A 24544-nucleotide genomic window follows, 5' to 3' on the forward strand; every position below is an offset into this window, starting at 1 on the left:
GGTCCACCTGGTGCTTACCGCCTGCCACATCGTGACAAAGTGAGTCTGATAGGTACAGGCCGCTTCCTGATGAAAGAGGCAGGAGATTACCCAGAAACCTTCTGCAGTCCAGCGATATAGTGGGCGATGCTGGGAAATGAATGGCCTGCATCTGTCCTCTGGCTGGTAATCGCGGAGCACAGAAGGCCACCATTTGGCCCATCGCACCTCTTTGCTGGCTCTTTGAAAAGAGCTACCCAATTAGTCCTCCCCGACCTCCCCCCCACTGCTCTTTCCCAATAGCCCTGCAATTTGTTTTTTCCTTTTCAAGTATTTATCCAACTCCCTTTTGAGAGTTGCTGTTGAACCTACTCCCACCGCCCTTTCAAGCAGAGCTTTCCAGATCGCCACAGCTCGCCGTGTTTTGTGAGGGGAGGACAAAAAAAATCCCATTTTGCATGAATTGCTGCCTTTTGCATGTTCTGCCCCTATTTATAAATGCCAGGGTCCAGGGTAATTTTTAACACCCTTCCCATCCTGCCCTGCCGCCCTCGCACTTTTTTTTTCTTAAAAGTGTTAGAAGCCGTTCTAAAAATGGATTAAAACACTGACCTAAAATCTTAAGCCCCTGAATGGAAATCCTCCTTAATACGTAGCAGGATAACCTAATTACAGACTAATCTTGAAGTCAAAGCCATGCATTCAACCCATGCTGTTCGTGCTTCACCATTGGAGACACTTAGTTGGAACTGACATTGTCATCTCTCCGGCTGTTTTTGGGGATTAATAATTTTAAATGTCGATCAGGCTTATTTCCCACTGATGGGCTTCTGGGATTCCAGCTTTCGATGGAAGATGTTTCTCCTGGTAAAGCTTTTTCTGTTCCCACTGAGTAAGTCATAGAATCAATAGTTACAGCACAGAAGGAGACCATTCAGCCCATTGAGCCTGTGCCCACTCTCTGCGACAGCAGCTCACCTAGTTGCACTTCCCTACCATTTTCCCCCACCAGGTGCTTATCCAATTCTCTTTTTGAAACCCACGATTGAACCTGCCTCCACCACGCTCTCAGTGTATTCGTATCCTAACCACTTGCTGCATAGATAAAAAATATCATCACGTCTTTAGCTCATTCGCCAATCTCCTTAAATCAGTGCCCTCTGGCTCTCAGCCCTTCTGCCAATGGGAATAGTTTCTCTCTGTCCACCCTGTCCAGACCCCAAAAAGGTGCTAATGACGGGCGTCAGGTGGATAATGTAGTTGAGAATCAGGCTCAATATAGAAAGTGCCAAGGGGAATTGACAAAGCAAATTGGAGAAGCAAAAAGAGAGTATGAGAAGAGACTGGCAGCCAACATAAAAGACAATCCAAAAGTCTTCTATAGGCATATGAATCGTAAAAGGGAGGAATGAGGCTGATTAGGGACTAAAAGGGGAATTTATGCAGAGAGGCATTGTATTAAATAAATGCTTTGCTTCTGCCTTTACAAGGGAAAAGATGCTGCCCAGGTCATGGTAAAAGAGGTGGTAGTTCAGACCCTTGATTGTTTTATGACCGATGCAGTTGGTAAAGCTGAATTATTTAAAAGTCCCAGAGGGAAAATTTAAACAACTGTCATAACCTATAATTTTAAGTGTTAATGTTTGAGATGCGACTCTAAATGCAGGAATCAGACCACCAGTTCTTGAGGTTTTACATTAAACTAGTTGAAACATTTTATTAATTTACACAAGTTAAATATATACACATGGCTACAAATTACTACGATCATAACTTTTAGCAAATTCCCAAACTAATCTCCATTAAGGCAACAGCAACCCATAGACTTAACCAAAACACCAGGCAAAGTTTTCACCTTACAAATTCAAAATGAGGTTCTTTTCACTTTGGTTCCTGTGGAGCCTTGCAGCTGCCTTTTGATCTTACATTGCCTCTCCCTGCACACAAAAATCTACTGAAGTTAAATTCAGCACCGCTCACTGAATGTAAATTCTCATTGTATCACCAGCCTCTTTGAACTCCACCTCTTGTAACAATAAAACCCCTTTCATAGTACCAACTTTATTAGCAATATAAACATATTGCTTGGTCTCTGCTAGCTAGGTGTAGCTTTCACCCCATTTCTTGAATGCTCTATTCGAAAAATGCAAATGCACGCTATCTCTCTTACATATCAAAAATAGTACCCATTAAAGTACCCAGACTAGCTGGCTTCAATCCAATTAAGACACACCCACAGACTAAACCTCTATTTTAAAAGAAAAATATTCTCTAATAATATATACATTAATAAATTCATGACAATTGGTTGATGATGAGGAGGTATCAGATAGGATGTCTGTACTTAAAGTGGATAAGGCACCGGGACAGAATAAGATGCGTCCAAGGTTACTGACGGAAGTGAGTGTGGAAAATACAGAGGCACTGGCCAGAATTTTCCAGTTTTCCTTAGACTCAGGGGTGGTGCCAGAGAACTGGAGAATTGCAAATATTACACCCTTGTTCAAATTAAAGGGTGCAAAGATAAGCCCAGCAACTACAGGCCAGTCAGTTTAACCTTGGTAGTGCGGAAACTTCTAGAAACCATAATTCAGGACAAAATTAATAGCCACTCAGACAAATGTGGGTTAATTAAGGAAAGCCAGCATGGATCTGTTAAAGGCAAATTGTGTTTAATTAACCTGCTTGAGTTTTTTAAAGAGGTAACACAGAGGGTTGATGAGGGCAGTGCTGTTGATGTGGTGTATATGGATTTCCAAAAGGCATTTGATACAGTGCCACAAACAGGCTTGTGAGTAAAGTTGAAGCTCAAGGCATAAGAGAGACAGTAACAACATGGATACAAAATTGGCTGAGTGACAGGAAACATGGAGTAGTGGTGAATGGTTGCTTCTCAAGCTGGAAGAAGATTTGTTGCAGAGTTCCCCAGATGTCAGTGTTGGAAATCTTGCTCTTCTTGATATATATTAATGACCTGGACCTTGGTTTACAGGGCACAATTTCAAAATTTTCACTTGACATGAAACTTGGAAGTGTTATAATCTGTGAGGAGGGCAGTGTAGAACTTCAAAAGGGCACAGATGGGTAGGTGGCAGATGAAATTCAATCCGGAGAAATGTGAAGTGCTTCATCTTGGCAGGAAGAAGATGGAGACACAGTATAAATTGGTACAGCTCTAGAGTGTGTGCAGGAGCAGAGGGACCAGGGTGTTAATGTGCACAAGTCATTGAAGGTGGCAGGGCAGGTTGAATGTGCGATGAATAAAGCATACAGTATTCTGGGCTTTATAAATAGGGGAATAGAGTATGAAGACAGGGAAGTTATGATAAGCTTGTTACATCATTGCTAGAGGCACTATGTAAATGCAAATTTTGTTGGATAACAAAGCTGAGTACAGTTGCGTTGGATGTCAGCATTCACGGAATAATTTTTTAACCTTGTTGGTTTGCTGCAGGATTACCACCACGACTATTACAGAAGGTGAAAGATGTAACTGAATCATCCAGAATCGCATGTATTACACTCAGCAACTGTGTTCTATTCATCTCAAAACAAGAAGCGGTTTGTATTATTCATGTTGTATCTAATTTATCTTGTGATGAACTGTTAAGCAACACTCTTTAGCTTTTATAGAATCATACAGCATAGAGGGAGGCCATTCGGCCCACCGTGCCTGTGCTGGCTCTTTGAAAGATTTGTCCCATTTCCACCTTGCACCATTCCCATAGTCCTGTTATCCTTTTCCTTTTCAGCTAAAGGGAATTCAGAGAAATGCCTTCATCCAAAGAGTCATAAAAGCTTCAAACCTGCTCCATCATTCCATAGGATCCTGGATGATTTTCTATATCAGCTGTACCTTCCCGCACTAACCCCAATGGTTTTAATCATTCACGGGATGCGGGTATCGCTGGCTGGGCCAGCATTTAGTACCCATCTCTAGTTGCCCCTTGAGAAGGTGGTGATAAGCTGCCTTCTTGAACTGCTGCAGTCCCTGTGGTGTAGGTACACCCACAGTGCTGTCAGGAAGGGAGTTCCAGGATTTTGACCCAGCGACAGTGAAGGAATGGCGATATATCTCCAAGTCAGGATGGTGCGTGACTTGGAGGGGAACTTCCAGGTGGTGGTGTTCCCATGTGCCTGCTGCCCTTGTCCTTCTAGGTGGTAGTGGTCGTGGGTTTGGAAGGTGCTGTCTAAGGAGCCCTGGTGAGTTTTTGCAATGTATCTTGTAGATGGTACACACTGCTGCCATTGTGCATTGGTGGTGGAGAGAGTGAATGTTTGTGGATGTGGTGCCAATCAAGTGGGCTGCTTTGTCCTGGATGGTGTCGAGCTTCTTGAGTGTTGTGGGAGCTGCACTCATCTGGGCAAGTGGAGATTATTCCATCACACTCTTGACTTGTGCTTTGTAGATGGTGGACAGATTTTGGGGAGTCGGGAGGTGAGTTATTCTAAATTATATACAGAGTTCCCAGCCTCTGACTTCTCTTGTAGCCACATTATTTATATGGCTGGCCCATATCCCTTAATTCCCAAAAATCCATCAATCTCAGGCTTGGATATATTCAACAATTGAACACCTGCAGCTCTCTGCGTTAAAGAATTCCACAGAATCACCGCTCTCTGAAGGAATTTTTCCTCAACTCAGTCCTCAATGGCTGACCCCTTATCCTGACACTGACGCGTAATATCCTGATATCACTTTACGTGGCTCAGTGTGATTTTTTTTTTGCTTTTTAATTGCTCCTCTCAGCTCCATGGTGGGACTTCAGCTCCCCCCCTCCCCCCTCCCCTCCCTTCCCCTCCCCTCCCCCCTCCTCCCCCTCCCCTCCCCCTCTCCCCTCCAACTGTCCCCTTTCCACCCCTCCTGCACTCCACGGATTCGATGACAGAAGTGGCTGCTTCATCCACCAAGGGGAAGGTTCAATTCTGCAGTTTAGAAGTGCAGGATAGAGGCGAGGGAACGGGACGTTAAGCTGTGTTCAAGCGGCCTTCAGACAATTTACATCTCTGCACTGCCTTAAGCAGCAAAACTATCGTGGAGCAGATGGAAAAACTGTCAGTTTACTTTTGCAGCTGAGGATACAGTGCAACCTTGTTACAGACACTTTGGGGACAGGCAGCAGCTCTCCATCTATTTTTCTCCCAGTTTCCTTATTTTCGTAATGGCCACTGTCTATGCTGTGGGAATAAAAATATCAGTAGATTGGGGAGTACTTTACCCAGCTCACAGAAACCACTCTCCTTAAGACAGAGACATTCAGTCTCAGAGATAAAGGGGTTTCTCTACTGATTTGCATGCTGGGTAAATAGCCCTCCATGACACCAAAGCTGTTTCTTTGAGAAAACCCTCTTCCACCTTGTGCTGATCTGGGTGTCCCGTGTTTTAAGTTGTCGAAGGTACTTGGTTCATTGAAGGCTGCGCCTAGTACGTGATTTGTGGGTGCCAGTGCTTTCAGAGTGCCTCTCGTATCTTTTACCTTTCCAGTTATTTTGGTATCTCAATTCTTTTGCAGGTGTGGGTTTATTCAGGTTTCACTGCAGCTACGTCTGGAAGCACTTACTCAGGAGGCTTTGCGGGGGATTGGCTCTCCTCTGATTTGTAAATAATGTGCAGTCGTGCACTTACACTAGTGAAAAATTTATAGTGGATGCTAGGGCAGGTCACGGATGAGGAGGAGAGCCAGCGGTGCAATGGTAATGTCACTGGACTAGGAAACCCGAGGCTCAGGCTATTGCTGTGAGGACATGGGTTCAAATCCCAGTTAATAAATCTGGAATTTAAGGAAAAAAGCTCGTCTCGGTAACAGTGACCATTGTCGATTGTTATAAAAACCCATCTGGTTCGCTAATGCCATTTGTCGTCTTAATGCCGAAATCTGCTGTCCTCACCTGATCTGGCCTGTGTGTGACTCCAGCCCCACAGCAGTGTGATTGACTGACTGTTAAATGCCCTCTGCAATGGCCAAGCAAGCAGCTCAGTTGTATTCAACCACTACAAAGGAATGAAACCAGGCAGAACACTCGGCATTGACCAAGACACCCTCCCCCCCACTCCAGCTCACACCCCTCTGTCCCACCTCAATGCCCCCCTCGCTATGTACAACTAAACAAAGCCGTTTTAATGGTTATGAACTTGCTAACTATTTTTTTGAAAAAATCTTCAATAGCTTCTAAAGTTTTCCCCCTTTTGCTCCGGAGGTTTAGCTCCATTTCTGTTCTACGCGTTTAAATGGGGTTAAAGAGGATGAAGCCTCCTTTATTCCACTGATCTCATTATCCTTCGCATTCCATCTGTGTCTTGCTCCCTGTCACCATTCACTCCAGTTTAACTGGCACTGCAGGCGCAATATTTAATAACCATTAAACAAAACTAACACGAGTCTGTTGATAAGGCTGCCTGTTTGTGTCCCCAGGTTAACACGAGCGCCTGAGCAGGCTGCATTGTTTGCCAGTCTCAAGGGCACTGAGGCAGCTAATCTATTGGCCTCCGTGTACTGGGTTACTAGGTCAGTTCGAGCCTCCTGTTCCTGATTGCTAGGCATCAATCACTGTTGAATCACCTGTGAGCATGTTGGACAAGGGCAAACTCCGACTCGATTGTAATACCTCTGCAGCGGAATGACCTACTAGCAGATTCTGCTGCTGCGCACACGTGAACGTTGTGCAGTCAACAGACTTGTAACGATACATCAGTGGGGAAATCTTTACCTTCTGGAGGGAGGGAGGGAGGGAGGGGAGGAGCGAGGATTCACAGAAACAGAACATCTTACTCAATCTGCAATTGAAAACAGAAAATGCTGGAAATCTCCGGGCAGGACCTGCGGAGAGGGAAACCGAGTTAACGTTTCAGGTTTGCAACCTTTTGCGTAAGTGAGAAAAGTTAGGCATGTAATAGGTTTTGAACATGTGAAAGGGGGAGAGTGGGAGGTGCTGTTCCCCCAGGTTTATGTTGAGTTTCATTGGAACAGCTGAAGACCGAGATCCAAGTGTGGGAGCAAGGTGGAGAATTCAAATGACAGGTGATCAGAAACTCAGAGTCAGAATTTTCACCTTCACTTACAGGTAATTAGCAGTGAAGAGAGGTAGCACTTGAATGAAGAGTCCTTTAAAACCTTATCCCTGCTAGAAGCTTTACCAATTCACACGAGTTTATTTGGAATGTCAAATTTTCCTCCCTCATCAAGAAAAGTAGATTTTCTCCATGTTCCTTGTGGGAGCCACATTCAATCCTGATAATTGCAGAGTGTGTGTGCATGGCCAGCATTTATTGCCCATCCCTAATTGCCCTTATTCAGAGGGCATTTAAGAGTCAACCACATTGCTGGTGTGTCTGGAGTCACATGTAGGCCAGACTGGGTAAGGTTGGCAGATTTCCTTCCCTAAAGAGCAGTAATGAACCAGATGGTTTCGTCGTCATCGTTAGACTTTTTAATTCCAGATTTTTACTGAATTCAAATTCCACCATCCTGCCGTGGTGGGATTTGAACACAGGTCCCCAGAGCATTACCCTGGGTCTCTGGATTACCAGTCCAGCGACAATACCCGTGTGTCTGTGTGTGTGTGTCCCTGTGCCTGTGTGTCTGTGTCTGTCCCTGTCCCTGTGTGTCTGTCCCTGTCCCTGTCCCTGTGTGTCTGTCCCTGTCCCTGTCCCTGTGTGTCTGTCCCTGTCCCTGTCCCTGTGTGTCTGTCCCTGTCCCTGTCCCTGTGTGTCTGTCCCTGTCCCTGTGTGTCTGTCGCTGTCCCTGTCCCTGTGTGTCTGTCGCTGTCCCTGTCCCTGTGTGTCTGTCGCTGTCCCTGTCCCTGTGTGTCTGTCGCTGTCCCTGTCCCTGTGTGTCTGTCGCTGTCCCTGTCCCTGTGTGTCTGTCGCTGTCCCTGTCCCTGTGTGTCTGTCGCTGTCCCTGTCCCTGTGTGTCTGTCGCTGTCCCTGTCCCTGTGTGTCTGTCGCTGTCCCTGTCCCTGTGTGTCTGTCGCTGTCCCTGTCCCTGTGTGTCTGTCGCTGTCCCTGTCCCTGTGTGTCTGTCGCTGTCCCTGTGCCCGTGTGTCTGTGTCTGTGCCCGTGCCCGTGTGTCTGTGTCTGTGCCCGTGCCCGTGTGTCTGTGTCTGTCCCTGTGAGTCTGTCCCTGTCCCTGTGTGTGTGTGTTACTTATAGGCTGTGTGAACATAGCATTCAATTTGTGTTGTACATTTTAGCATCAGAAACAATTAAATTAATTTATTTCAGTATTTGTTACTAGCTTTTCAGCAATGATGGAAAGTAAATGTTAATGTAGTGATTTTTTTTTTAAATAATGAAGCCATCTTGAACCATTGCTAAATTACCTCAATTTTTCCCATTCCTTTGACTTGCTAAACAGAAGAGTGAGGATTCTGTTTTCATAACCTTGTCTAAGGAAAGAGTTTTGAACATTCCAGGCATGAGACTGCAACAGTTCTTGAGCCCTTGTTTATCGAAATGTTTCCTTCCGATGATTTGAGAAGTTGTGCATTTAGATAAAAATCATTACTGTTTAATTGAAGAGATAACACATTAAGTTTAAAAGTCATATTTGAATCATTCGAATTGAACTGTTTAATGAACCTAATCGTTAATTGAGAAAGGGTGTTACATTCGAGTTTTTGCTACGAAGTGTGATGGTGGGTTCCAATGCAGATTGTGGGAAATTTTGAAACTTAGATATTTAATTTTAAAAAAAATGTCCAAAAAAAAAAATTGTTTAAAACACTTCTACTATTTCAGTGGTTAAACTGGGATCAATAAGAATTCTCATTCACTCTGATCCAGATTTTAATGTGACTCGTCCAGTAGTGAATTGAAGGATTGTGATCGGAGCTGGTCTGCCTTTTGAGTTAGCTGTTTCTTACTTATATCTCTGCACAAAAAGTGTAACTGGAGCTAATATATAAGACAGTGTACTGAGGGGTGGGGGTGGGGGCAGGGACGGATAGAATGGCTGGCATTTTGCTAAAGTCATGAAGAAGGACTTGGTAAAAGGTATTGCCTCACCTGGACTTTTAGTGCAAGAACCCATTGCTATTCTTAGAAATGGTTCACTATGTTGTTAGGATTATTTTTACAATATAGCATATTGCTGTGCAGTCAGGTCTATGATATTAAGGGGAAATGATAGAGAGAAATTATTTCCCATAGTTGGAGAGACTAGGTCTAGTATGGGAGGCGGTGGTGGGGGGTGCGGGTGTGGTGCAGAATCTAAAAGTTACAGACAGACCTTTCAGGGGTAAAATTAGGAAACACTTCGATACAGAAAGGTTGGTTGATGTTTGTAAATCTCTTCCATTAATGGCAACTGGTGCTAATTCAGTTGTTAGTTTTAAAATTGAGATGGATAGATTTAAGTATTAAGGGAGGGAGTTCCAGGATTTTGACCCAGCGACAGTGAAGGAACGGCGATATATTTCCAAGTCAGGATGGTGAGTGGCTTGGAGCGGAACTTCTAGGTGGGTGATGTTTCCATGTGTCTGCTTCCCTTGTCATAGAGTCATAGAGCTTTACAGCATGGAAAGAGGCCCTTCGGCCCATCATGTCCACGCTGGTCATCAAGTCCCTATCACCTCTAAGCCCATTTTCCAGCACTTGGCCCGTAGCCCTGTACGCTATAGTGTTCATCTAAATACTTCTTAAATGTTGTGAGGATTCCCACCTCTACCACCCCCTCAGGCAGTGTGTTTCACAAGCTTTTCCTCAAATCCCCTCTAAATCTCCTGCACCTTACCATAAATCTATGCCCCCTGGTTATTGACCCCTTCACTAAGGGGAAAGTTTCTTCCTGTGCTCCTCATAATTTTGTATACCTCAATCAGGTCCCCCGTCAGCCTTCTCTGCTCTAAGGAAAACAACCCTAGCCTATCCAGTCTCTCTTCTTGGCTGAAATGCTCCAGCCCAGGCAACATCCTGGTGAATCTCCTCTGCACCCTCTCCAGTGCAATCACATCCTTCCTATTGTGTGGCGACCAGAACTGTACATAGTACTCCAGATGTGGCCTAACTAACGCTTTATACACTTCCCTGCTCTTATAAACTCCCTGCTCTTGTATTCAATACCTTGACTGATAAAGGCAAAGTATTCAAAATGCCTTCTTAACCACTTTATTTACATGTCCTGCTGCCTTCAAGGGTCTATAGACCATGCACACCAAGGTCCTTCTGATCCTCTCTACTTCCTAGTGTCCTACCATTCATTGTGTACCCCTTGCCTTGTTAGTCCTCCCAAAATGCATCACCTCACACATTTCAGAGTTAAATTCCATTTGCCACTGTTCTGCCCATCTAACCAGCCCATCCATATCTCCTGTAATCTAAAGCTTTCCTTCTCACTATTTACCACACCACCAATTTTCGTGTCATCTGCGAATTTACTGATCATACCTCCAACATTCATGTCTAGATCATTAATGTACACTACAAACAACAGGGGACCCAGCACTGAGCCCTGCGGTACACCACTGGACACAGGCTTCCAGTCAGAAAAACAACCTTCGACCATCACCCTCTGCCTCCTGCCACTAAGCCAATTTTGGATCCAATTTGCCAAATTGCCCTGGATCCCTGGGCTGTTACCTTCTTGACCAGTCTCCCATGCGGGACCTTGTCAAATGCCTTACTGAAGTCCATGTAGACTACGTCAACTGCACTACCCTTACCCTACACACCTAGTCACCACCTTGAAAAATGCAATCAAATTTGTTAGACATGATCTCCCCCTGACAAAGCCATGCTGACTATCCCTGATTAATCCTTGTCTCTCCAAGTGGAGCTTAATCCTGTCCCTCAGAATTTTTTCCAAAAGTTTCCCTACCAGACTCAGTGGCCTAAAGTTCCCTGGTTTATCCCTACTACCCTTCTTGAATAATGGTACCACATTTGCTGTCCTCCAGTCCTCTGGCACCTCTCCTGTGGCCAGAGAGGATTTGAAAATTAGTGTCAGGGCTCCTGCAATCTCCTCCCTTGCCTCACACAGCAGCCTGGGATACATCTCATCTGGGCCTGGGGATTTATCCATTTTTAAGCCTGCTAAAACCGCTAATACCTCCTCCCTTTCAATGCTAATTTGTTGAAGTACATCACAGTCCACCTCCCTGATTTCTATGCCTACATTGTCCTTCTCTATAGTGAACACAGATGCAAAGTACTCATTTAAAATCTCACCTACGTCTTCCGGCTCCATGCACAGATTGCCACTTTGGTCCCTAATGGGCCCCACTCTTTCCCTGGTTATCCTCTTGCCCCTAATATAAAACACCTTTGGATTTTCCTTTATTTTACCCACCAGTGTTCTTTTGTGTCCCCTCTTCGCTCTCATTTTTTTAAGTAACCCCCTGCACATTCTATACTCCTTGAGGGGCTCCGCTATTTTGAGCCCTTAATACCTACCATAAGCTTCCCTTTTTTACCTTATACAATCCTATACATTCCTCGACATCCAGGGTTCTCTGGACTTGTTGTTCCCACCCTTCACCTTTACGGGAACATGTTGGCCCTGAACTCTCACTATTTCCTTTTTTAATGGCTCCCACAGGTCTGATGTAGACTTTCCTACAAGTAGCTGCTCCCAGTGCACATGGACCAGATCCTGTCTTACATTGAAATCGGCCTTCCCCCAATTCAGAACCTTTATTTCCAGCCCATCTTTGTCCTTTTCCATAACTACCTTAAATCTTACTGATTTATGCTCAATATCACCGAAATGCTCCCCCACTGACACTTCTACCACATGCCCAGCTTCGTTCCCTAACACTAGGTCCAGCACTGCCCTCTCTCTTGTAGGACTTTCTATGTGCTGGCTTCAAAGCTCTCCTCGATACATTTTAAGAATTCCGCCCCCCTCTATGCCTTTCACTCTTTGTCTATTCCAGTTAATATTGGAGAAGTTGAAATCCCCCACTATTATTTTTACACTTCTCTGAGACTTGCCGACATATCTGCTCCTCTATCTTTCCCTGACTGTTTGAGGGTCTATAGTACACTCCTAGCAATGTGATTGCCCTCTTTTTGTTTTTAAGTTCTACCTATATGGCCTCTTTTGAGGAACCTTCTAAGACATCATCGCTCCTTATTGCAGTAATTGACCCCTTGATCAATTTTGTGACACCAGCTCCCCTTTTACACCCCCCCACCCCCCCCCACCCCCCCGCCCCCCCACCTCCCTGTCTCACCTGAAGATTCTATACCCGGAATGTTCAGCTGCCAGTCCTACCCCACCCTCAACCATGTCTCCGTCATAGCAATAATATCATATCCCCTTGTGTTAATCAACACCCTTAACTCATCTGCCTTACTCGCAAGACTCCTTGCATTAAAATAGATGCCATTCAGCCTTGCCATGCTCCCTTGTGCCTTAACTTGACTATATACACTCTGCCTTCCAGACTGATTTGGTTTTTCTTCTATACTTGTCTGTACATCACCCCCTACTATACCTCCACTCCTTATCCCATCTCCCTGCCAAATGAGTTTAAACCCCCACAAACAGCACTAACAAACCCCCCACAAGAATGTTGGCCCCGTTCCGGTTCAGGTGCAACCTGTCGGACTTGCATAGGTCCCACCACCCCCAGAAACTAAGCCAGTGATCCAGGAATCTAAATCTTCCCCCCTCCCCACTCCTGCACTAACTCTTCAGCCATGCATTCATCTGCCCTATCCGCTTATTCCTATACTCACTAGCATGTGGCATCAGGAGTAATCCAGAGATTACAACCTTTGAGGTCCCTCGAGGTGGTAAAGGTAGTGGGTTTGGAAGGTGCTGTCTAAGGAACCTTGGCGAGTTGCTGCAGCGCATCTTATAGATGATACACACTGCTGCTACTGTGCATCGGTGGAGGGAGGGGAATGGATGGGGTGCCTATCAAGCGGGCTACTTTGTCCTGGATGGTGTCAAGCTTCTTGAATACTCTCCAGGCAAGTGGAGAGTATTCCATCACACTCCTGGCTTGTGCCTTGTAGATGGTGGACAGGTTTTTGGGGAGTCAGGAGGTGAGTTACTCGTCACAGGATTCCTGGCCTCTGACCTGCTCTTGGAGCCCCATGTATTTATACGGCTAGTCCAGTTCAGTTTCTGGTCAATGGTAACCCCCAGGGTGTTGATAGGATGTTGACTGGTGAACGAAGATGTAAAATAATGAAAACGGAGGGAATTAAAATTGGGATTGTTTAGCTTTATTTGCAGCGTTCCTTTAGTTTTCACCCCTGCAGCCTGTTGTGAAATGATATATAAATATTCTAATCTGTTGTAAGCAAAATATTCAGTTGTTCCAGGGCTTCACTTGGAGGTCGTGGAGCACGATGGGAAGCCTGTTTCACCCTGTTCTACCATTGCTGGCTGTAAACTTTAGTATCCCTTTCCTTAAATCTGTCTGCCTCCCTACTCCTCTCCTCCCCCTTTAGGAAGCAGCTGTGATCTCTGAAGGTTTACTGTCTGCCTAGGATTCAGCAGCACTCTCTGTGGGGGGGGGAAATCACTGACAGTAATGGCTGGATTTCCTTCATTGTGCTTTTGTGGATGCCAGAAGTCGCTGGTTAGTTTCACAGTCGGTGATCTCTGACGGATTTGTTCTCACTGTAGGATCCAGGCCATCGTGTTGCAGGTACTGATTTGGCCCTATTGCTGTTTGGTGAGCGATGTAGTTTTATTCTCCGCTGAGAGTATGAGGAGAGAATCTAAAAAGAAAGATTAATGAAATATTCTCCAGCTATATCCTTAGAGAGAATTCTAATGTGAGGTAAGGCACCCAAGAGGATAGTGGTTGAGCAGAGTAGAAACTGGCGAGGCTGCCAAAATACTTGCTTCAATGGTTATAAGCCAGAAGAATATTGAATATTGCTGAAGAGGGCGACACGTTGCCAAAGCATTTGTCCTGATGAGTGTAAGACGAAGAGTGCCAGAGTTCAAATGATCACAACAATTTATACAACAGGAGAAAAGAGTGCTGAAATAAAAACAAAAAGTGCTGGAAAAACTCAGCAGGTCTGACAGCATCTGTGGAGAGAGAAGCAGTTAACGTTTCGAGTCCGTGTGACTCTTAGTCACACGGACTCGAAACGTTAACTGTTTCTCTCTCCACAGATGCTGTCAGACCTGTTGAGCTTTTCCAGCATTTTTTTGTTTTTGTTCCAGATTTCCAGCATCCGCAGTATTTTGCCTTTAGAAAAGAGTGCCGATTGGTTGGCAGGTTGGCTGTCATTGGCCAAGGCTTTGCTATGGAGGAGACGACAGGGAACCACAGACTCCCCAAGCTCCCGGTGAATTCAAAAAAGGCTCGAGGCTTGAACCTGTTCCTTTTGTTTGCAGAGAACGGGTCCCTGTGTATGTATGATATCGAGGAGGAGATTAAATCCTGAACTGGTTAAAAAAAAATGTGATGAGAGACAAAATAAATAAAGGTAAAATATTAGAACGAGTTGGTTAAACTGAAGGCGGGCAAAGTAATCGGAACTGATCAGATGCTGTGGGATTACATAGCAGAAAAATTCTATGTAGGGCTTCTGTTGAGAATGATTTTGTAATGACTGCATCCTTAAAGGGAGATTCAGCTAATCTGGTTCGTCACTGAGCAGTTAGACCAACTCCTGTGGCAGGAGAAACCTTCGGAATCTTTAGAGATAAAATTACTAAGGATCGAGATGAAAAGCAAATAATGAGAAGTGTCCAACATGGATTTCTGAAAGGAAGATTGAGCTTGGTAAACCCAATTGGTGTTTATTTGAAGGTGTGATGGACGGGAGGAATATAGTTCTTTGGTTTTCATTTCGAACACGGCAAACTGAGCTAGAGCAAGGGACTGAGACTGCTAACACGGAGGAGAGATGCGAGCACTGACTGGTCACACTTAACAACCTGTTCCATGTTATTTGTAAGTAAAGCCATATTTCTATATGTGGTGCACATGGGCTTCTTGAAAAGCGTTTGTGATGGTACTACACAAAAAGCTATTAGATAATATTAAGGGGGTATGGAATTAAATAGAGCAGACAATTGGAGGGAAGAGGATGTCCCTCCTCTTGTCCGTTGCCTAGATCAGAGCCTCCAGTGTGACATCAGGGAAACTGGACCTTTTGCAGTTGTCACGTTGATTCTGTGAAGTTTCTCTGTTGTCTGAAACCAGAGCGCACCTTCCCTCTAAGAGGTTTTGGACATGCCCAGGTATTCGTGTCCCACCCTCAAGAGCCAGTGAATGGCGTGTCAAGTGCTGACTGCACACCTGAGAGATTATAATCACCACGTAGCATGAAAATAATGTCCTTCCTGAGTCAATGCTAGCTGCTGCATGCAGGGCACAATATTTCCGAGTGTGGTTGAACTTCTCAGCCTTAGTGTGTGCTCTATGCTGTAAAGAGAATATCATTTTTCCTAATATTACTGTGTGGGGTGTGTGTGGGGGGGGTGTGTGTGGTTTAAATCATCAAAGGGATTAGGTGTAAAAGCAGGTGTTTTGAGATGAAGGTGGACAAGCTAAAATGAGATCCCAGTAGATGCAGTATGAATGGGGCAGTTTGAGGTGCAGTTAAGGAAATTGTAGCTATTTGAAAGCAAAAATAAGATTGACTTTAGCATTGTTATGAAGGGAGTATTAAAATTGGCTAATTTAAGACAGGCAGTGTATGAGGGATAATGCAGCTCAGGAGTGGGTAAAGAAAATGGTGAAAGTATGCAATTGATATATGAAGAGTTTTTCTTTGGGGATGGGGTTGTTGTGAGGGGGGAGAGAGATTAGAGTCACACCAAAAAATAAAATTCACTGGTGGGCATGAGGTGGGGGGGGTTTGGAATAATCTTTTTCCTTTATTCTTGATGTGGGTGTCACTGGCAAGGCCAGCATTTGCTGACCACCCCTAATTGCCCTTGAACTGAGTCGGTCGGGATTTTGGTAGCGGTTATTCAGTTTTGGATGCACGCCCCCCCTACCCCTCCTCATATCGGAGACATGGAGTCAGTGGCCTGGTGGTAATGTCACTGGGCTCGTAATCCAGGGGCCCAGGCTAATGCCCTGGGGAGACCAGTTCAAATCCCACAATGTGGAAACTCGTGGAATTTAAATTCAAATAAAAAATTAATGATCTGGAATACATAGCTAGTCTCAGCAATGGTGACCAAGACGGCAACCTGTCGCCCAACCCTAACTGCCCTTGAACTAAATGTCTTTATCGGCCATTTCAGGGGGCAGTTAAGAGTCAACCACATTGCTGTGGGTCTGGAGTCACATGTAGGCCAGACCAGGTAAGGATGGCATATTTCCTTCCCTAAAGGACATCAGCAGACCAGTTAGGGTTTTATGAAGGCCTGTTTCTGTGCTGTAAGTCCTATGTAATTAAGAGAAGTTGATAAACTGGGGCTGTATTTACTGTTGAAGGGTGGATATAATGGAAGCATTCAGCTGTGAACTAGTAAATTGGTAACAAGGAACTGGAGATTAGGCTAGATTCCTAAAGGGACTGTTAGAAGACACTATTTTAATGCAAAAGACTATTAGACTATGTAATGTTTTTCCATAACTGGTACAGAAATAACATTAGAGAATTAATTGACACTTGAAGAAGAATTTCTTTTCACTAATCATTGACAGGATGTGGGCGTCGCTGGCTAGGCCAGCATTTATTGGCCATCCCTAACTGAGTAAAGTGGGCCGTATAATCACCACTTGGGCTGAAATTTCTGCTGCTGTCCAAGGGTGTTGAACGATTGTCAGCTTTGTCCTCTTTCATCCAGTTGGTGTATAATTTGTTTGCAGTGTAAATATCAAGCGACGATGTGAAGCATACAGGAGCAAAAATACTTGTGGGGGGTTAACCTATATGAAAATGATTTTTAAAAAGGCAGAAACCTGGCAAATGGTTGAGAGGAGAGAAGAATAGAAACTGGCTCAAAGCGTACTTCAAAGCAGAGGAACTGACAAAAATAAGAGGCCCTTCGGCCCATCGAGTCTGCACCAACACGTGAGAAACGCCTGACCTAACTACCTAATCCCATTTACCAACACTTGGCCCATAGCCTTGAATGTTATGACGTGCCAAGTGCTCATCCAGGTACTTTTTAAAGCATGTGAGGCAACCCGCCTCCACCACCCTCCCAGGCAGCGCATTCCAGACCGTCACCACCCTCTGGGTAAAAAAATTTTTCCTCACATCCCCCCCTAAACCTCCTGCCCCTCACCTTGAACTTATGTCCCCTTGTGACTGACCCCTCAACTAAGGGGAACAGCTGCTCTCTATCCACACTGTCCATGCCCCTCAATCTTGTATACCTCAATCAGGGTGCCCCTCAGTCTTCTCTGTTCCAGCGAAAACAACCCAAGTCTATCCAACCTCTCTTCATAACTTAAATGTTTCATCCCAGGCAACATCCTGGTGAATCTCCTCTGCACCCCCTCCAGTGCAATCACATCCTTCCGATAATGTGGCGACCAGAACTGCACACAGTACTCCAGCTGTGGCCTCACCAAGGTTCTTTACAACTCCAACATGACCTCCCTACTTTTATAATCTATGCCTCGATTGATAAAGGCAAGTGTCCCATATGCCTTTTTCACCACCCCACTGACATGCCCCTCTGCCTTCAGAGATCTATGGACACACACGCCAAAGTCCCTTTGTTCCTCAGAACTTCCTAGTGTCATGCCGTTCATTGAATACTTCCTTGTCAAATTACTCCTTGAAAAGTGCATCACCTCACACTTTTCAGGGTTAAATTCCATCTGCCACTTATCTGCCCATTTGACCATCCTGTCTATATCTTCCTGTAGCCCAAGACAATCAACCTCACTGATAACCACCCGGCCAATCTTTGTGTCATCCGCAAACTTACTAATCCTACCCCCCACATAGTCATCTATGTCGTTTATATAAATGACAAATAATAGGGGACCCAGCACAGATCCCTGTGGTACGCCACTGGACACTGGCTTCCAGTCACTAAAGCATCCTTCTGTCATCATCCTCTGTCTCCTACAACTAAGCCAATTTTGAATATACCTTATCAAATTATCCTGTATCCCATGTGCATTTGCCTTCTTTATAAGTCTCCCATGTGGGAACTTGTCATGGCTTTGCTGAAATCCATATAAACTACATCAACTACACTACCCTCATCTACACACCTGGGCACCTCCTCAAAAAATTCAATCAAATTTGTTAGGCATGACCTCCCTCTGACAAAGCCATGCTGACTATCCCTGATCAAACCTTGCCTCTCCAAGTGGAGATAGATTCTCTCCTTCAGAATTTTCTCCAATAGCTTCCCTACCACTGACGTGAGACTCACTGGTCTGTAGTTCCCTGGCTTATCTCTACAACCTTTCTTAAATAGCGGAACCACATTAGCTGTTCTCCAGTCCTCTGGCACCTCCCCCGTGGCCAGAGAGGAATTAAAAATTTGGTTCAGAGCCCCTGCGATCTCCTCCCTTGCCCCCCTCAGCAGTCTGGGACACAAATCACCCGGACCTGGGGATTTGTCCACTTTTAAGCCTGCCAACACCTCCAATACCTTGTCACTCCCTATATCAACTTGCTCATTGAATAAAAGTTAATTTGCAAGATTCTCAAACTGTTTTGAATCTTGAGTTTTGTTAATGTGCTGCTATAAATAAAAGTGAGTGAAATTACCCTTCAAACTGTTCAGGAAAAACTTGATTTTTGCTCTTTTTTAAAAAAAAACAATTTAACATGGATTGGATCTGAGATAAGTTAACGATCAAGTCTTATTTCTGTTCCGTCATTTTGTGTATGGGTTTGAGGAAACATTTTTTTAGAAGCTTGCTTTGTTATGCTGCCAGTGTTGTGACACATCAAAATCACCTTACCATTGCAAAAAATAAAGTCACCTGCCAGTTTTGTTTTGTGTGCAAAGGATCGCAAGTAAACAGCTACAGCCTCGTTGTCAAATGAAATGAAATGCTCCTGTCAGAATTTCTTTTTGAACAGGGCGTCCTAGGTTTATTTTTCTTAGTAAATCTGTTTCTTGCACGTTGACAGATCTGTTTGGCTGTTGCTGTTCCATTTTAAATAGAGGTGCTTCGTTACTTAATTGTACCATGTTTTGGCACCATAACACCCACTGTCTAATTAAAGTGGGCTGTTCTTGAATGCACCTGCTTGGATTTTTGCAGCCCTGCCCTCTGGCACTTTGTGTAGAAACAGCCCCCAAATGCAGGAGAATCACTGAAGCTTAACTGTTTGGTGTTTGCCTGCGACAGGTAGGATGAAATTTGGCTCGGGGACGTTTTAAAATACGCTGGGAAGGATTATTTGATGGCAGCGTGTCAGTAATTCAGAATGAGATGCAGCTAATTTGTCAACACTTTTTCGCCATTTGAGCTGCAGTGAGGCTCTGAACGCTACAGCCACACATGGTTAGCTGTTACTGGGGACGGACACTTGGGGCTGATGTGTTGCCGTAGGCTTCGGGTTTTTCATTTATTGGGATACACCCTGTGAAGGCTGATAGAAGAATCTGTACATTCGAGATATATGGATGAAGCCTTAACCGTGAGTATCGAGATGTCTGTGTTAGAATCTGTTGTGTGAAAATAAAAAGGAAAGGTAAACAGTTTTGTTTGGACACTTATCCTGTAATGTTTAACATCCAAAAGGTTTTAAAGTGAAGCTCGGGTAAGCTCCTTTCTCATTGTATTTGTGTAAGTGAAGTGCAGAATAGTTGATGCCCTGATTTTTCTTTTGTAAACACAGTTGACATCTATTGTGAATTATACTTGAAATATTTTAGAAGCACAGGAATGTATACAGAATCTGAGGTGTCTTTTGTATCTCAATTGGTCGCAGCCGAAGTTGGAAAAACACCAGAGATTTCTATAGCGCCCGTACCTCTAAGGTGTCTCTGTCAAATGCACTCACCATTTTCCCTCTGGAATTTGTTAATTCTATGGCCCGGATATTTCCTGGAATGGAGGGGGAGGAGTTGTGATCAGGACAGCCGTGATTGCAGGTTTCCTCAAACAGTGCGGAGATTTCTCCCCCCAGATTCGGCACCCGAACGCCAGCCTGATGGGCTTCCCAAGCCTATTGGGCGGGGAAGGCTTTAGAAAAGGGCATGGCCTAGGAGCAGGTAAGTTTATTGGTGGTCAGGGGGTGGAGCGGGGGGTGGGGAGGGGGAGTCACGAGTCGGGTGGATTTGTTGGTGGATAGAGTATGTTTCGGGGGGGGCAGTTGGACGATGATGATGTGGTGGTCAGAGGTGGTCATGGTGCGGGTTGGTGTCAGGGAAGCTGACAGGTTGCTTGGTGGGGAGGGGAATGTGTAAGCTGGTTGGATCTGGAGGGAGCACTGCTGCTCTTCCTAGCCCACAAGCAGTGCTGTAAAACGGACAAACCTTATGGATGCAGCCCTCATGCCTACTTTTGACCTGCTGGGTTTCCTAAGCTCATGAAAACCTGGACGATAGCAATAAGAATGAAGGCCTCCACAAAAGGCTTCAGTGACCTGAACTTCAGGGACTCCGCAGCTGAAGGCACGGCTACCAGCAGTGGGGTGATTAAAATCAGGGATATGCAACAGGCCAGAATTGGATAGCGCAGGTTTTTTTCTTTATTCTTTCATGGGATGTGGGCATCACTGGCATTTGTTTTTCACCGCTAATTGCCCTTGAACTGAGTGGCTTGCTGGGCCATTTCAGTGGGCAGTTGAGCGTCAACCACATCGCTGTGGGTCTGGAGTCACATGTAGGCCAGACCAGGTAAGGACGGCAGATTTCCTTCCCTATGGGACATTATATTCCAGATTTATTAATTGAATTTAAATTCCACCAACTGCCGTGGTGGGATTTGAGCCCATGTCCCCCAGACTGTTAACTTGGTCTCTGGATTGCTCGTCCATTGACATTACCACTACACCACTGCCTCCTTAGGGTTGTTGGATTGGAGGAGGAGACAGGGATAGAGAAAGGTGAGGTCATGGAGGGATTTTAAAACAAGCATGAGGGTTTTGAAATTGAGGCCTTGTTGGACCAGGAGCCGCTGTGGGTAGGCAAGTACATGGGTTATGGGTGAATGGGATTTTGAGTGAGTTGAGATTTGTGCAGCACAATTTTGGATGGTGTTACGATCCCCATACAGACCAATAACCTTTTAAAAGGAGACTTGAATTCCCAGTGATCGACTCAAAGGGTCAAACATCAAGGGCAGAATTTTACGACAGCGGGATCTTACGTCTCTATCTCCAGGACTTACTCGCTCTCTGTACCCAGAGCCTCTGAACCTGACTGCCTGAGAGTCTGTCAGTCTGCCCGCAGCAAAGCAAGCTGCTCTCTTCATTATGCCCAAGAGCAAAAGCTGGCACTTAATCATACTTGACTTGGCCGCCTGGTCCTCATGGTAACTAAGTCACATAGGCTTATCGTCAGGGAGAACTAGTAGATCACAGGTCCCTCTCCACTACTCCATTTTATCTTGAAGTAAAAGAGACGGTTTTAAACATAGCCATCTTACAAAACGCCACACTCGTAATAATGAATTCAAGGCTATGGAAGGGAAAGACTGGCCAGGAGGGCATTGTGATTGTCAGGTTGAGAGGTAACAAAGGCATGAGTGAGGGTTTCAGCAGTAGATGAGCTGAGCCAGGGTCGGAGTTGGAAGCCGGCAGCCTTGGTGATGAAGTGGGTACTTGGTCAGCAGCTCACCTTGGAGTCAAATCCAACAGTAAAGTTGCAATCGGTCTGGCTTAACACCAGACAACGGGCAGGGATGGAAACGGTGGCCAGGGAATTGTGTGCGTGGCGGGGTACAAAGGTAGTTGCTTCTCTTCCAAATATTGAATAACATCCCAGTAATGCTTGCAAGTCAAGGGAAGGCGAGTCAGTAGGTTTGGCTAATACATGGAACAATGTTCCTTACTCAAAACTACACAACAGAACGTCACATACTTTACCTTTTTGACACAGGTTAGGATGTAATTAAATGTGGGAGCAATTCGTTTTTCTATTGTGCTATTAATTATTGTTCAACCACAGAACTGTAGAAAGGCTGTGGTGCAGAAAGAGGCCATTCAGCCCATCGTGTCTGCGCTGGTTAAAAAGAGGGAAAAAAAAGAAACTAGCCGCTCATTTTAATCCAGCGCCTGGTCTGTAGCCTTGCAGGTTACAGCACTTCAGGTGCAGATCCAGGTGCCTTTTAAATGAGTTGAGCGTTTCAGCCTCAACCACCAGCTTAGGCCGTGAGTTCCAAACACCTACCAGCCTCTGGGTGAAACGTTTTTCCTCATGTCCCCTCTAATCCTTCTACCAATCACCTTAAATTGACGCCCCTGGTATTTGACCCCACAGCTAAGGGAAACAGGCCTTTCCTGTCTATGCTATCTAGGCCCCTCAGTGGTACAACTGTGGGTCTGTTAGTTCAGGTGAAACTCCTCATTCAAATCAATTTGGTTTTAGCTCTTCATTTTCCATAAACATTTGTTTAAATGCTTCTATGTTCATTTTTTCATGGGATGTGGGCATCGCTGGCTGGGCCAGCATTTATTGCCCATCCCTAATTGCCCTTGAGAAGATGGTGGTGAGCCACCTTCTTGAACCGCTGCAGCCCATGTGGTGTAGGTACACCCACAGTGCTGTTAGACAGGGAGTTCCAGGATTTTGACCTAGCGACAGTGAAGGAACGGTGATATATTTCCAAGTCAGGATGATGTGTGGCTTGGAGGGGAAATTCCAGGTGGTGGTGTTACCGTGTGTCTGCTGCCCTTGTGCTAAGGAATTATCATATTTTTCATAACATTACTGTGGGATATTTTAAAGTAGGCTTATGTTTGTGTGGGTGTATGGTTTGTGTGTGTGTGTGTGGCTAAGTTAATTAAACTAGAGACAATTAGATTGCAAGGTTTAAATTATCAAAGAAGTGAAGTGTAAAACAGGCATTTGAAATGGAGATGAGTTAAGAGGGTGAGATCTCAGCAGAGACGGTGTGAATGAAATTTGTGTTTTTAGATAAGTGGGGAAGAGTTTGATTTTCGAAAGGACATGGAGAATTTTTACAACTGACAGGATAAGTAAGGCAAAGTGATTGTGTTGATTTTTCCCAAACGTGCTGGCTATAATGGGAACATGAAAGATTTTTATATTCTGGGAAAAGTAACTTCTAAAAGCAAGTTGAAACAATGGGATTTACAGATCAAAAAAGGAGAGATAGATTTAAAGAAGGATGGAAGGCTGTGTGAGGTGTGGCCATGTGAGATCTTGAAAGGCGACTGTGTGAAATAGACTTGGGAGAAAGAGCCAACAGTTTGCTGTTCCAGTAACCATAGTTGTACTAAAAGCTTTTGGAAGTCCATTGTCCAGTGGGTACTTGTGGTAAAATAGCTGGATGACTTTATAAATTTGGAATCTGTTTGGGTTGTTGCCTTAAAGGGGGTGTGTAGTTGGGAGTTTGGTTGAGTAGAAATTTTGAGAACTATTATAACTGCATGACTGTAATCTTGTGTGCGTTTAAGTTTGTTCTTTTTTTTGTTAATAAATGTTTTAATTTAATCTTTAGAATCTCTGAAGGTGGCAGTGGGCTCATTACTTCTGACTTCAGTGCACAAGCCTTCTTGTAATAAATACAAATTGCAAAATCGTGGTGATAGCGTGGCCAGATTTCCCTTGTGGATTTGGTCAGCTGGGCAAATACCACCTCCCAAATCATAATGCTTGTCCTTCTAGATGGTAGCGGTCCTGGATTTGGAAGATGCTACCTAAAGAGCCTTGCGGAATTCTGCAATGCATCTTGTAGATGGTACACGCTGCTGCCTCTGTTCATTGGTGGTGGAGGGAGTGAATGTTTGTGGAAGGGGAGTCAATCAAGTGGGCTGCTTTATTCTGGGTGATGTTGAGCTTCTTGAGTGTTGTGGGAGCTGCACTCATCCGGGCAAGCGGGGAGTATTCCATCACACTCCCGACTTGCGCCTTGTAGATGGTGGACAGGCTTTGGGGAGTCAGGAGCTAAGTTACTCACCACACGATTCCTAGCCTCTGACCTGCTGTTGTAACCACAGTGTTTATGTGGCTAGTCCAGTTTAGTTTCTGGTCAATGGTAAGCCCAGGATGTTGGCTGACAGTTTATGCAATACCTCCTCATTATCAATATTGAACTCTCCTGGGGACAGAGTTTGCTCTTCTGTCACCATGGCCTGGGCAGCATCTGCCTCCTTGGTAAAGATGGATGCAAAGTATTCATTTAATGCCTCAGCCATGCCCTTGTCTCCTTGTGTAAATCCCCTTTTCGGTCTCTAATCGGCACTACTCCTTTTACCACTCTTTTACTATTTATATGCCTATAGAAGACTTTGGGATTCCCCTTTATGTTGGCTGCCAGTCTTTTCTCATAATCCTTCTGTTCAAAATCTATCCCATTTAATATTCTGGGTGGCAGTGCCACACAACACGATGGAGAGCATCCTCAATGTGATGCTGGGACTTGTCTCCAAAAGGACTGTGCGGTAGCCACTCTACCAATGTCATGGACAGATGCTTCTGTGACAGCAGATTCATGAGGACAAGTTCAAGCAGGTTTATCCGTCTTGTTGGTTCCCTCGACACCTGCTGCAGACCCAGTCTAGTAGCCATGTCCTTTA

The 24544-nt window shown here is 44.9% G+C and overlaps 1 protein-coding gene across 2 annotated transcripts in view; it reads left to right on the forward strand.

Annotated features, from left to right (window-relative positions):
* osbpl1a (oxysterol binding protein-like 1A) overlaps nt 1-24544 on the forward strand; it is a 235336-nt gene that overhangs the window by 88242 nt on the left and 122550 nt on the right. For both annotated transcript variants that reach the window (XM_078541166.1, XM_078541167.1), the window contains exon 15: nt 3434-3540. In XM_078541166.1, the coding sequence (XP_078397292.1) occupies nt 3434-3540 (107 nt within the window). The remainder of the gene's footprint in view (nt 1-3433; nt 3541-24544) is intronic.

Source organism: Cetorhinus maximus, chromosome 4 (assembly GCF_964194155.1).
Source record: "Cetorhinus maximus chromosome 4, sCetMax3.hap1.1, whole genome shotgun sequence".
In the NCBI taxonomy this organism is placed as follows: domain Eukaryota; kingdom Metazoa; phylum Chordata; class Chondrichthyes; order Lamniformes; family Cetorhinidae; genus Cetorhinus; species Cetorhinus maximus.